Genomic DNA, 15,035 nt, shown 5'->3' on the forward strand with positions numbered 1-15,035 from the left:
CGGAGCAGGAAGAACCGCCTGCAGGTTCCCACTCAGCTCCAACAGCAGCAGAGAGAGAGGACGGTGTGTCGGCGTCGCTTTACATTTTACTGCTTAATGCACTGCCATACATAAATGTTTGGGTACCATTAATGTTTAAATATGGCCAGGGTGAAACTAATTAAAACACTCCTCCTAATTAACACATTTTATTTTGTATTTCATTTTGTAGGCTTCAGTTTTCAGTTTCAAACAATTAGAAATGCTTTTCAGTTTCATAGCCTGTTGTGACCTGTTGCCTTCTGGGAAAGTGTGTGTTCAGTGTTTGTCCAGTGTGATACACGTGTTTGAAATGCTCGGATATTTTATAATAAAAATAGATTACAGAAGAATAGAGTACCGACAAACTGTCCCCTCAGTCCCAGCAGGAGGATTGGGTACGTTCCTCGCCTTAAAAGTTCAATTCTTACGGGCTGGCTACATTACACATGTAACGTATGCAAAGTGGACGTTCCAACACTACGCTTTCACTTTAATCAATGAAACTGGCGACACCGGGCAGAGAGCAGCGTAGTGGTGCGTCTGCTCCGCGGATATCCACTCTACAAGTGTAAAAATAGTCTTCTATTTATAATTTTACACAGAAATAGATCATAGTGGTGTAGTAAGAGTCTATATTTCTTTTAAATTAAACTACCGATATACAGGAAACGACTTAATGAATGTGAATGAACATATTGGCAGTTTCATTTTGAGAGTTTCTGTTTTTATTTCTTGGTTCCCTCCCCTGTGTCCTCTGATAACAGCTGACAGTAGATTGACTTTTTCACAGCTCTGTGCCGGCTCCAAAAAACTGAAGAAACAACAATCTCAAAGCAAAAGCTCTCTGTCTCACCTGTGACTCATACAATCCTACGCCGTTTGGCGCTGCAGGTAAAGACGGGTAAAAGATACATTCAGTGGCACATGCGCTCCGCCAACAGTCCGCATACATTACATGTTCAATGTAGGCAAAGTCGCACAACCCCCACCCCCAACAACTTTTTGGGGGAGAGTCACTACCCCCCCTGGACAAAAATCTTAAGGGAAACAGTGCATATGGAAATATGCTGGCTCTATACACGCTAAAAGTATTGTTTATTAAAATGAAGTCTAGTGGGTTTGGTGATGGTGATTTTGGGGCTGTTTCATGTTAAAAAAAAAAAGGATCTTACTCTTTAACAAAAAAGGTCTATCTCTGTAGGGATCCTTTCCATAATGCTGTCTGTTGGCGATAAGAAAATAGCGTTTGGCTTTTCCGTCAGGTTCTCAGTGGCACTCTTGTGTGTTGAACGGAGAGCTTCCGGTGGTGTCTTTTCCTCAGGCACAGATAAGAGGGAAAATGGTGGAAAAGTTAACCTTACAAGCAAACCTTGTGCAATGATCCTCAGAAAAAAAGCAATATGTTAGAACCACCCACATACCAATGCACCCACGGCTGCACATGGAGGATCTGCTGGGGTTGTTTTCCCATTCAGTCATAGCAATTCTGTGTGTGACAGACACACACACACACACACATACACCATGTGTCTTACTTTGTCACCTTTGTCATTGGTAGGCCACTCCACGAGCCACTGCGACAACCCTCCAATCGGAGAGCCCCTTCAGAAGCATTTCTCCTGCTCCCACTCCCAGCTCATTAAGGTGAGCTAAAGTAAAGAGCCTGCAGGGGGAAGCTACGCATTAGGAATTTATCGTCCTTGATACAAAGAATATCGTGACTTTCACCTCATCCATGTGTCGCTGAGGATTCATATGGTAATACTTTTTTTAATCAGACTTCTTCACTGGACACCTAAACCTCTGAATTACCTCTGAGAGGGGGAACATGTGAATAATAAGATAATTATATCATGAAGCGAGCTGGATGTCGCACTGCATCGGGGAAGTGATCCAAGGTGGATGAATCTTTAACACAGCCAGGCGGAGGTCATTTACATGCTACATAGATTTTTATAGCATTATCAGATGCCGATCTGCTGGAGTGGACATCATCTCGATAAAGTTGTTCAGCTGGAGCTTGGCATCGCATATCTGCCTAGCTTTATCTTCCTCTCAGTCTGAGATACACGCTGGAGCTTTTTAAATGCCGTCTTGGCAAATGCATGCCCCCTTTTCTCTTAACCCTGCCCCCGTCCTCCCGTGACTGTAATGGTGCAGTGCAGTAAGTCCTGATCCACAACCAGTCCATAATGAAATAGTAGCGCTGCTGGAAAGAGATGCTGATGGATCCCTGCCTCCACACCTGAACGCTCTTCACACGCACACACATGAGCACTCAGGGGGCCAAAGGTCCAGCTGCATAATCAGGGGCAATAATGAGATCTAGGGCAGGAGACAATTAGGCAGGGTCTCTCAGATGCTGAGGTTTAACACAGGTGCACTCAGGAGGAAGCTTCTATTAAACATGTTGATGCAGTCAGCAGAGAACATGTGGGGGTGGCAGGGGGGGCAGGGGGGTGATTATCTGGCCAATGGGGAGCCAGCGAGGTCACAGTGGACAACATGACATCATGACTTTGCGTAAACTTTTGTTATCTGTAGGCATTTTGAGCTGTCCGCGTATGTATGTATACAGCAGACGGCAGTCTGCAACGTCACAGCGTAAAGATACACGCCACTTTCTAAAGCCACATGGCGTGGTATTGCGAGGCTACGTGTTATCGCGAGGCTACGGTTGGGTTTAGGAAACGGGGGGATAATTAGAGTAAGTTAATCATCGTTTTATTATTTAGGAAAAAGTTCTTGTTTGGGTAACTCAACACACACACACACACACACACACACACACACACACACACACAGCTTCGTGCTATAAAAATATCTGAAGGTCATGTCAAAGCTGCTAAATAGCTGGGATGTTATTCTATCATCAGGACCTCTGATTGTCCACAGCAGGTGACCTTTGAGCGCTCGGCTCAGACTAAACGAACCGACGGCTCCGATGTTTGCAGTGCTGGAATAGCTCCGACACGGAGAGACGCTGGCCGCTCCAACATCGTCATTCCTATATCCTGCTTATTCTGGTTCCTCTGGTGCAGTAAACACAGAGCCATAACTCATAATCCAGTTTGCCTATTCTTTGTTTTTTTGCAGGAGTGCTATTTGGGAGAAATTGTTTTTCTTTGGTTTCTGTTGAGTAAACTGAGACGGAGGAAACCGCTTCTCTCTGCACTACCTGAAAACTATATTTCATCATTCTGCGTATTAGGAAAATGTCAGAGAGGAAACCAAGCAACACTTTTCAAAAAACAAAAAGAGAGGCAAATCTTTGCCTGTGGTGTGCGGTAAATAAATCCACTTCATCTGAAGAGAGCTGTGGGCCAAACTGCATTACTGGAGAAGCGGTTATTGTTTACTTTAACCAGAGGCCAACTCCGGTAAAGGTATCTCCTCCACCCTTTCAAGGTCTACTCCGTGTTTTGGCCGGGGGCACAACACGGAGGATCTGAGCGCACAACAATGCAGAGTGGATACGAATAGAAATAGCAGCACTTGCCCTGGTATCATATTATGCAGCCTGTACTGTTTTGCTTTGGGCTCTGTTTTTTTAAAGGAATATATCGTTCTAAAAATGCAGGGACGTTTTTGCAGTGCACCAAGGGTACCATGTCACTACAAAAGGCCTGCAATGTGAAAAAAATAAATCAGCATGTATTTTTAGAATTGAGTCTAAACAAAGCTCTGAGGATGAAATAAATTATTACTGCTGAGAGCACGGTCGCATGTTGAGGATGAAAGGAGGAACGGATGTTATTCCCACTCTTGACATTAGTTAATAGGATCCTCTTGGGCCCTTTAGCCACTTGCTTTGTGAGGTCTTGCCACCTGATTTAAAAGTATCTGAAAAAGCCTCCGGATGTGAAGTGCCATTCTTTCTCACCTTAAGAGGCCTGCCTCCCCGCTCTGTGCCAAATGTCCATTTAGGCGCACATGAATATGCATTTTCCAGAGAGTGAGTGCACCTTGGAGCCTGTGAAGGCATCGAGCGGAGCTCCCAATTTATATGCACACATTAACCACGCTTTGGCCCGGACTGTCACTGTCTTTCATGTCCAACCCCATCAGGACTGCCATGGTCCCCCGATGAAGGCTGTGCTACACTGAGCTGATTTGTGTTCTCGTTGCAGTGATTGTGTGCAAGCAGGCAAAATAGTCATGCAGAGAGACAGATAAAGTGATGCTCGACCTTTACTGAGTATAAATGTATGCAAGGACTTAGTGAACGCAGCCTGCCACGTGCAGCTGTGTGTCCGCCGTGCACGGCTGGCTACTGACCATTAGCGATAGACTGATGCAGCAGACGAGAGAGGGAGACACTAAGTGAACCAGCGCAGACTGTGGTCGTGACCAACACTGAGCTGCAAGAAAATGTTCCCAGCAAGTGATAGACGGCAATGTGGCAGAAAGAGGCCAGCTTAACGTGACACACAAGAGTCTGTCGACCCAAACACCGCTGAAAGTATTCACAATTTATTATTTAGAGAACGGCCAAACAGCAGGTGTGTGTGTGTGTGTTTGGGGGGGGGAGTTTCATTCAGGAGATTGTTTCAGGAAGTAGCCTGAACTACAGCAGGGAGAGCGGGCTCGCCAATCCCGACGCAGAGGAGCAAACTCTCATCCAGGCAAGCACAGGTCTCGTTCTGGCGTTAAAGGCATCACGCAGGGACAGGAGACCAATACCATTAATGTTACGAGCTTAGCCTTTAGTAGCTGTGTTTCTTTGTTCTACGAGCCCGGGTTAGCTAAGCATTGTAACAGTAACTATTTCACATCGTTAAATCATCGTTTTTTTTTATCTATTGCTTTTAACTGTGATTTTCCATTTGGCGTTTTTCAATAAAACAAAAACAATTTCCCCCAAACATTTAATGTCATTTTTGTGTCTCTTTGGGGTAGTTTTGCGCTTTTTTTTCTCATCATTTTGGAGCGTTATTATCACCATAGTATCTGTGTCTAAAACGTTGGAAAAGCTAGAGCAGAAAATACATCAATAACATTCAAAAAGCTTAAAGACAAAACTTGCTAAAGAAGTCAAACTACAATCATTAGTTCTGAGAAAAGTCTTTTAATTACGTTCATTTGGCTTAGTTGCTGTCCAAAACGGCTCGTGTGCTGCACCTAAACCTTATAATGCCAGTGAAAACCCTGGATTTAATCTACTAATACTGACACAGACACATGTTGAGGTCTAAAAGGCTGTGTGGAATCTGATTGGGTCTTGCAGGCAGCGAAAGTGAGACATTTCTGTAGGTGTCCCCATAGTGCCACCACACTCCTGGTCCTCAGAGAAAGACATGTTTCTGGGCGCCTGGGTAGCTCACCTGGTATAGCCCACGCCCATACATAGAGGTTTACTCCTTGACGCAGCAGCCGCGGGTTCGACTCCGACCTGCAGCCCTTTGCTGCATGTCATTCCCCCTCTCTCTTCCCTTTCAAGTCTAAGCTGTTCAAATAAAGGTCCAAAATGCGCAAAAAAAGAATCTTTAAAAAGAAGAAATACATCTTTCTTAACCCAATATTTGCTGTGATAGTATGAACAGCATGTTGCTGTGTTGTAGTGTAGGGTGGAAGAAGTGGGGATGGGAATGACCAGAGGCCCCACCATACCATTATCATGATACTTATGTCACGACATGATATTATTGCGGTTTTTAACATATTGTGATATTCTGCAATATATTGCGATTTATTGCCTTTTTTTCCAACTTTAAATGATGTCCCCAAAGGAAAACTTTTTCAACTTTGTTTACAAAGTAAATTAAGTAAGTTTGTTCTAGTGGACTGAAAAAGCAATAAATTGTATTATTCTAGTACCAAAAAGTTTAATTCTCATGTGCAATTTACGTATGTAATAATAGATCGATACTTGGCGTGTAACGCTACAGTATTGCCACGAAACATATTATGATCGTATGCTGTATCGATTTTTTCCCCACCCCTAGAAGTAATGAAACAGAGTGCAAAGAATGTGATGATCTCTGTTTCATGAACAAAAGCAAAACCGACGTTCATCTAAGTTAATTCATAAAACATGTTTTGAAAAATACAGAAATATTACGAAAAGATTGAAGAGACCATTATGCACATCGCTGTGCTCCAAAATGTCATCTTTTGAGTTTTGGAGAAATATCGCAACCCAGAAAGGAAAAGTTAGTCTTTCAGTTTTACTTAAAAGTTTAAAATCGGCAGATTTGGAGATGTACGTTTTTAGCGACATTTCACCCAATAAGAATTCTTTGATTGATGTATTCTACCTATATGTGTTCATAAGTCTTTTTAAAGCTAACTGCGCACACATCATCATTTCGGCTGAAATCAACAACTACACTTTTCCCCATTGGAATATTTCTTTACTTATCATTAGCACTCATCTTTCTGTTTTTCTTTCCATCTCACCGACTCCTTTGTGTTTCATATATCTCATTATTTTCCATCTGTGTCCCTCTCCTTGAGTGTCTTTGCCTCTTTCGATCTGATAACACCTGCTTTGTGGAGGAAGCTGCCGGCGCTGACTGGCTTCCCCTGGATCAACCTGCTTTTCCTGCACCGTTTTTGGCCATATTATGGATTTATGCTCCCTGCCTGTTGTCTGAATGGCTGCGTTAAACCACGCCATGTGCACAGCGTGTGATTCACCCACTGCGTGACTGAGAGGCCATCACTTGCAGCCTGTCAGAGAGTGCGGGGCCGCGCTACCTTGCCAGCCTGTAATTATCTCCGCTAGCAGGCCCGTCTTTTCTCTGCCGCTCTCTCCCTCGCACTCTCTTGCTCAAATCGGATGATTACTGGATATTAACATCGGAGATTACACCGCTGAAAGGGTGAGCACAGTGGCTGATCTTTGGAGGGGAATGCAGAATCTTGCGCCGAAACAATCAATGTATTGCAAATGCTGTACAAAGACACACTGAGAGTGAAACCGGCCTTCAAGCTGTGTTTGACCAACAGTCGTGACACATCAACTAGTGGATGCTTATGAAGCTGTGAGTATTGAGTGGAGAGAGAGGAGAGCTCTTACCGTGGTTGGATTTGGAGGTGTGAACAGGGGTGTAGTGGTTCTTGGATGAGGTTCTGAGCGGCGTGTTGTCTTTGGGTGAGCCGTTCATCGCTGCAAAGTTCTCACAGTCGTATTGTGAGATGGGGATGGGCCCCTGCTGCCTCAGGATGTCTGCGAGGGCCCTGCAACCCGAGAACAACAAACAAGAATGGCTGTTAATGCTGCACCATGTTTCTCTTCTTGTACAGTTTTTCTCTCTCAGTGCAGCTGAACTCAGTTTAAAATGAAGTGGTAGCACGTCTGTTTTCTGCACGCCGAATGGCTGCTAATTGTCAAGAAAGTGTTGTGCTATTATGGGTAATTCAGGGCTGCTCTGTTCTTTTCTTTTTTTTATGCATCTGGGAACATGACGAATGTTCATTTGCAAGAGAAATAACATTGGATGTGTGAGTATCTTGTCTAATTGGGTTGAATTTGAATGTTTTTCAGACGGCACCAGGTGCATGTGGAAGGATGGAGTCCTCGAGGGAGGAGAGAGAGGAAGAGAGGGAGAAGCAATCACGATGAAAGAAAGTTCAAAAAGTGTTTGTTTGCTTTTTCTGGCATTGCTTTTGAAAGAGGAAATCAAATTACTTTTGCAGCGCTGCAGCAGCTCAAAGCTTTTGTACGACCACAAATGTATCACCGACGTAACCTTTGCTTTTAAATTCATATTTTAGCTTCACCCACCCCCCCCACCCCCTTCCTGTTCCTTATTGAATGTGCAGTGGTGCATGCATGTCACACGACCTTGATACAGCCGCAACGTTAACACTATCCATTATGCACAGTCTTAAGATTGCTCAAGTTTTGAATAATGCATCAAATAAAAAAAGCTATTCAATCTTGAGGAAATAATGTGTGTCAGCATTTGTTTACTGATGTAGGAACAGTCTACAACATGTGGTCCACTCTTGGTATGGTGAAGCCCCAGGAGTCAGCTGAGGAGCTGAGATGCAATCATTCACCATGGTATCCCATCTCTGCTAAACATTCTTGTCAAAACCCCACCTGATCACACCAGACAGCCTTGTGCTGATGTGCAGAGGATGTTTGACAGCTGGCTGCCTTGACTTGGTTGCCTCATGTACAAAATATCTGGGCTATAGTGATTCAAACATGCGAGACGCCATTTTTATCCCAGCTTAACGGAAAAATATAATGCAATAGTTATTATCCAATATAAACGTTGGGCATCAAGGGCGAATAATTAGAGTAAGTTAATCACTGTTTTATTATTTAAGCAAAACTGTCTTATTTGTGTAACTCACCACACACACACACACACACACACACACACACACACACACACACACACACACACACACACACACACACACACACACACACACACACACACACACACACACACACACACACACACACACACACACACACACACACACACACACACACACACACACACACACACACACACATTCCATGTGCACCAGTCTACCACAATGACTGTAATAGTTCTCTTTTAACTCCTTGGTAACTATTTGTATCTTTCATTCCCATGTACTTCTTTGGGATTTAACATCTGTCGCAATTCTAATCTGATCTGAAAAATTCAAACATACTGTCAGTGTGATTTCTGGTTCACTATTTCTAATATAGGGAAATAAACACTCAGACTTAAGATATAAATATAATAAGTTGTATTATGGTACATCGGAGACTACTGCATTAACATGGCTCTAGGCTTGTTTCTGACATGAATCTTGACCTTTGACCCCTGACTGCAAACAAGTCTATACTGTTATACGACCATAACAGTCATGGTCTATATATCTAGCACGTGATGATCTCTTAGGATGGGACTTTGTTTCTCTTTCTATCTCACTGAGGGGACAACATTGTAAAGTAAAGATGAGCAGAGTAAATATTTGTGCTATAAACACACTGCGTGGATTCATTCTCACATAATATGTTATATGTCTTCTGCCCACTCACCTATGTATATTCATTTCCTGAGGCGGCTCTGTAGCTTTGTCGTAGGCGACTTTGACCGACACTCCCACCACTATGATGAAGGCTATGATCCCACAGGTGATGTACACCGCCGTGCTGGTCTGATCCATGCTCGGATCGTACGTTTCCCCGGTCGGGAGGGGGTCAGGTGTGGGTGCCGTCTGCACCCACACCGGCGTCTGGTAGTTCTTGCAGGCTTTCTGATCCAGCCGGTCTTTCTTGTACTCGCAGCAGAAGCGCAGGTAGCACGTCCCGCAGCAGTACCGGTGGTCCGTGTTGTTGCACTCGAACAGTTTGTCATACTGCCCGCTCACGTCGTAGTAGCCCAGGCATGTGTCGTGGTTGCTGGCGGGCGCCGGCTGCGGGGTCTTCTGCGGAACGGCCGTGGGGACCGCCGTTGCTTTGGGAGCCTTCCGGGGCGCCGGCTTGGGCTTTTTACCGCCTGCAGCGGCGCTCAGCACGCACAGCGGGTCCAGGTATATTAGCAGCAACAAAAGGTGCCTTATCCCCATTGTAGTGTGAATAACTTAAGTCTGATGTTTCGGCAAAGACACTTTAACTCTAGTTAAACATGTAGGGTTTAGTCTTGCATAAGTTTCGCCGCCGAGTCTTCCCCTGGGGGGGGGGGGGGGTGGGGCGGCGGGGGGGCGGAAAAAATTTTTTTGGGGGGGGGTCAAGGGCATTTCTCGGCTGCTATTATGCAACGGAAAAACTGCGACCCATCGTGGCAGCAGAGCATCGTATCCTGACCGGGAGGGGAGCTGCTGGGTGCCCGGGCTCTGCGCTCTCTCCCTCGGCTGAGTGGCGTGTGAGAGCAGGTGCGTCGCTGTCCAAGGTGCTGATTCCTGGAGCCCCAGTCAGTTATGCTCCAGTCAAAGTTAGGCTGTAGAACAAATAAGCCAAATGGGCTCATTAGGTATTTTCACGACGTCAGAGTCACGTCATTATTTATTTAGTAGGCTTCTACACGTCCAAATAACTTGACAGATTTTGCCATGAGAATACATCCCGTTTGGAATCGTTTTTGCAGTTTGCATGACACATTCAACGTGGTAACATGACAAAATCTGTCAAACACAGCACAAACATCTTCCAAATGAATGTGGTATGTCATCTGTATGTTAAGCATCACAATATACCAACGCTGCACTCAAATGAACGTGACTACAGGACAATTACTGATAGTGTTTTCAAATACAATTCAAATATAACTTTAATAATAAATTTCTTGATATATTCAAAGAGTGAGAGTGTAATAAGCCAGCCTACCTCAGTTAGGATACCCGCTGGGGAGTTGCTCTCTGTCTGTGTCTCTGAAAGTGAGGAGAATATCAGAGCTGTGAACCCCTCTCTCTCTCCCCCCCCCACCCCCCTCCTCTCTCCCTCTCTCTCTACTTCTTCTCTCCTCCTTATCGGCTTTCTCCCTCCCTCTGTATCTTACATCATTTCAGTGCTGGCGTCAGAACTCAGTCAAGTAACCAAGCAAGAACAAAAGCCTGCTCATTGGCATTAACACATCTAAATGAAATGGCTGTACAGACCTCTGTCATGTTTGCGGGCTGTGTCTCTCCGGCAACCCTCTCCACTCTCTTAACACTGGCATGTTTATTTGCACACAGTTGCTCAACCTTTTGTACAGCTGGCTTTTATTGCAGCTACCTGCCCATAAACAAGCATCATTTTCAGGACGAAACAGTAATTGGCTGTGCTCTCTCATTTAACACACTCATTATTTCAGATAAAGTCGTTCATATTGGTCTGTAGCCAAGCCATGGCACCTGGGGGATTATGGAGAACTGATAGGGCTAAATTACAAGTCAAGTGTGTTTCAACACTGCTACGCTAAAATGAACCAACGCTGTATAGCACACTCCTACACACACCTCTGTCCTTGTTACAAAAGCCTTTTATTCTTCTATCCATGCTCACCAATGAAAACACTGTATAATTATGTGTAGGTCCTTTCAAATAAACTAATGAACAAACATCTAACCAGCAGGTATAGGGCCTGTTTATGATGACAAACTGCTCTCAGTGGCACTTTGTAATCGGCAAGTGTTGAGCGCAAATATGATGCAATATAGCTCAGCGCTCTCTACAAACTACAGCGGTTGTCTTGACATGAGCAGCTACAGAGAGGTGTGGTAGCTGCAGGCCGAGAGCGGGACCTTAAATTGGAATTATCCGCCTTGGATAGGAACACATTCAACATGAAGATCATACAGCACATTGTTTCTGACAGCAGGCTGTAATGATGTGAGTCAAAGGAACACTTGCACAGAACAGAGAAGAGACAGAGTGGCTTAAGGCCCAGGACAGATAGTCTGGAGGAGCAAAATACAAAGGATGAAAAGGTTTCTCTTTATCTATACACAGTAAACTTGTGATCACAGGTGTTTATTGTGATTATTATTCAAAATCCATTTTCCAGCAACCTTATCACAACATCAGGTCCAGGACACATTACAAGATTTTCCCAATTGTAAGTGATAATGGAAAAACAGAACATTTGGAGCTTAAAGTCCTTCCTCCTCTATTGCAAATGCAGGTATGGCTGTGTGAATGTCTTGCTGTGAGTCAAGGCTTGAACAAGAGCACACCAAAGGAGTGTAGAAACACTTGATTAAAAACCAAATACTGTATGTTTCCCTGCTCATTTGAAAGGTTTGGAGTGACTTCATTTACCCAGTATGTACAATGCAACTAGTGTAGGCTGATTATGACCACTCTTTGTGTGTGTGTGTGTGTGTGTGTGTGTGTGTGTGTGTGTGTGTGTGTGTGTGTGTGTGTGTGGTGAGTTACACAAACAAGATAGTTTTGCCTAAATAATAAAACAATGATTAACTTACTCTAATTATTCGCCAAAAGGCACTTTTATAATCAACCCTCCCCCATGTGCGTGTGTGTGTGTGTGTGTGTGTGTGTGTGTGTGTGTTTGAGGTTTTACTAAAAGTCTTGTTTGCAGTATTTAAAGTGGAAAGGTAGCACTCAGTAGGTCAGGAGGTGAGAACACACTCATTAAAGCTGCTATGTGCCAACTGTCCATGATGACATCCTCTGTTTACTGCAATAAGTGCAGACTCGCCACAATCAGGAAAATGGCCGTGGCCAAATCAGGATGAAAATCTAGCTTTAAATCATAGTGTGTTTCCAGCTTGGAGCAGTGACGTACAGTGTTAACCAATCACAACACAGCATTGTAACTATTATGTAACTATATGTTGTGCCCCTCTTTTAAAAATCAACATGTTCAGTAGCAGGGAAGGCATTTGGAGGGGCTATTGCTCTAATCTGGATAAAAGACAATAATGTAGCATTTTACGTTACTATAGCTAAGGCAATGCTGCATGAAGTGATGCAAACGGTACAAGCTGAAGCTGCACTTTATTCAAAGCTCAAGTGGATTTTTTGGTTACTGTTCACAGGGCATTTGTCATAATCTCCATAATTTTTAAAACTCACGTGAAGGCAGAAAGGCTTGGCTTTCCCTCTTGCACTGCTCCGTGTGTGAGAAAACAAAGTCACGTGACAGGGGGCAGTGGGCATTGCTGAGGGCAAGATTGGATGATATAGCGATTTAATTTGATTTAAATGGTCGTATTGATGCAGCAACAACAGCAAAAAAAAAAAAAGAAAGAAAGAAAAGTTTATTTAGGTTCTTTCACCAGAGGGGCAGCTAAGCCAATCAGGGCAAACGGGCAGTTGCCCGGGCAACAATAGCCCGTACCTGTGCACGTCCCTGTTCAGTAGGAACCAGTGGCTCAGGGATGATGTCAAGCTTATAAAGAAGAAAAAATCTTGGTTTTGTTCTTTCCATGGGATTTGTTTAGATTAAAGAATATAGAACACAGCCTTATCCTTAAAATATTTTTTACCTAAACTACATTTATTTGCAAAATATACAAAGACAATTCATATTTCTGCGCTGTGGTACAATTGAAAACAATGAAAAGTGATTATTATGGGACCTTTAAAAGCTGCCTGAATCCGCCTCCATCAGCACGGCCTGTCAAAGCCAGTGGTGCCAGATCAGATATCGCCGCTGCAGATGGAGGTCACACAGCTGACCGCCGCCTTGCAAGCATATAATATTGTTTATAAAACAGACAAACATAAACCCAAGTAAGACTTCTCTATAAGCTGAGAGCAGAAGACTTTCAATGACAATGTGTTACTTTCACTGCTGTCACCCCCTTCTGTCGCTAACCCTCCCTGCTTCCCCTCTGGAGGAAATACTGAAGGAAGGTGGAATGCCAGCTCTCATTAGAAAAGGGATTTCAAAAGCTCTCTGACAGGAACAGTAGAGGAAAAAATGCTTTGCATAAGCATCTTTTTCACTATCACCAGTGGTGTGACTGGCAGCAGGTTAGGGTACCAAAAGATCCTAATTTAAAGTCTAAGCCCTTTCCTATAAAATGTACAGTATCTCCTGAATGGCTTATACACCTTCAGCACATCAGGCTGAAGTTGATAGACTGACTCAGGAAATAGATTTGTCCTTCAGGACACTAAATTGGAAGACATTTTGATCAAAAGCACTTGTTTTTTCATTTACTACCTATCAAATGAATCCATTCAATAAAGGTTTTGCACACTGAGTGACACACAGAGAAGGAAAAGAGAGTGTGATGATATTTGTGTCTGAATCTCAAACCAGCAACGCCGCTGATTGGGAGGCTGAGAAGCAGTTGCTTGGTAACCACGTTTTACGATGCCATCCATACTCGTTGTAATGAAAAATTTAAACTCCTCAGTACTGCACTACTTTCTAGGACTTCAACATGAGATGTACTCAGAGACATATGGATAAGGGCATCACATAAAAGCACACAGTGGTGCAAAATATGCAAACACACAGCAGGAATACAGCCCTTACTGCTATTCCATGATTGATGAATCCTGTTACTGTACCTCGTAGGCCTACGTGGCCCTAAAGCAGCCGTAATGCATAGATGGAAGATCATGTTTTTGCCCGAGTCTTCTACATCTGTGTGCTGCCGTTTGTGACCGACTGGGATGATGTTCCATTAATGTTTTAGATCCATTTCTGTTCCTGCAGTAAACATGACTGAGGATGCATCGTGTATGAGGCTGCATTTGGTGTTATTACAACATCCCTGCTTTTTTCTTATGGGTGTATGATCACTGCTGCTATTATTTTATGGATTCAGTGTTTCCCATACCTAGGTTCTATTTGGGCACACCAGGTAGATTGAGACCCACCAAAATCCGAATTACATTTTTTTCCAATCAACAATGTATTTTTTACAGCGCACACAGACCAGCGGCCTCCAGCCCCTCCCCCTTGTGAAGTCGCGCTCCGCATGCATGACAGCGTCAATGCTTCACCTCAGGCTAGTAGCATGCTGCTGGTGGTTTTACCGTGTGATTAACTGTATTAACAAACCCTAGAAATGGCCACATCGCTGAATGTCATTCATCAAAGTTTGGTTGTTAACCCTGTCCGCGGAAGTCTCCTCCACTCCATATCTTTATAATGGAGCTAACCGAAGGTAACCGCTAACGGAGATAATCGTTGCTAGCTGAGCCTTCAGTTGTCATTCTCCGTGCCTGAATCCATGTATTTATGGACCCGGATAAAACTCAAGATTTTATTAGGTTTGCTGTAAAAGTTTTAAACTATAACTCAGAGTTGTTTGAATGACAGAAATCTTCAGATAAGATCTTAATGAATGCAACAAGGACATGTAGCTATAGTAGCCTACAAAACTGTGTGTTTACGATCCCCAAAACACGGAATAAAACACACAAACAAACAATGATCTAACAATTCTTAGTCTTATATGATTTAACAGGAATTAGGAGGAGACAGTGTTGAGATTTTTAATAACATGTAACTGTCTGTATGGATCATTGTATTAAGGTTAAGTTACATATAATAGCCTAGGTATTTTATACGGTGGCCGACAGGGGCAAACGCCCTGCAACTTCAGAAAACACATGCAAATAGACAAAACACAAGCAAATTAAGAAAACAACT

At 43.6% G+C, this 15,035-nt stretch overlaps 1 protein-coding gene across 6 annotated transcripts in view; it reads right to left on the reverse strand.

Annotated features, from left to right (window-relative positions):
• Positions 1–9,646, reverse strand: part of LOC120551360 (protein shisa-6) — a 74,129-nt gene extending 64,483 nt beyond the window's left edge. For all 6 annotated transcript variants that reach the window (XM_039788764.1, XM_039788763.1, XM_039788760.1 and 3 more), the window contains exons 1-2: positions 9,017–9,646; positions 7,043–7,203 (exon numbers count right to left, since the gene is read on the reverse strand). In XM_039788764.1, coding sequence (XP_039644698.1) covers positions 7,043–7,203; positions 9,017–9,546 — 691 coding nt within the window. In that variant the 5' untranslated portion in view covers positions 9,547–9,646. The remainder of the gene's footprint in view (positions 1–7,042; positions 7,204–9,016) is intronic.
• Positions 9,647–15,035: the final 5,389 nt, after the last annotated feature.

This window comes from Perca fluviatilis, chromosome 21 (assembly GCF_010015445.1).
Source record: "Perca fluviatilis chromosome 21, GENO_Pfluv_1.0, whole genome shotgun sequence".
NCBI lineage: Eukaryota > Metazoa > Chordata > Actinopteri > Perciformes > Percidae > Perca > Perca fluviatilis.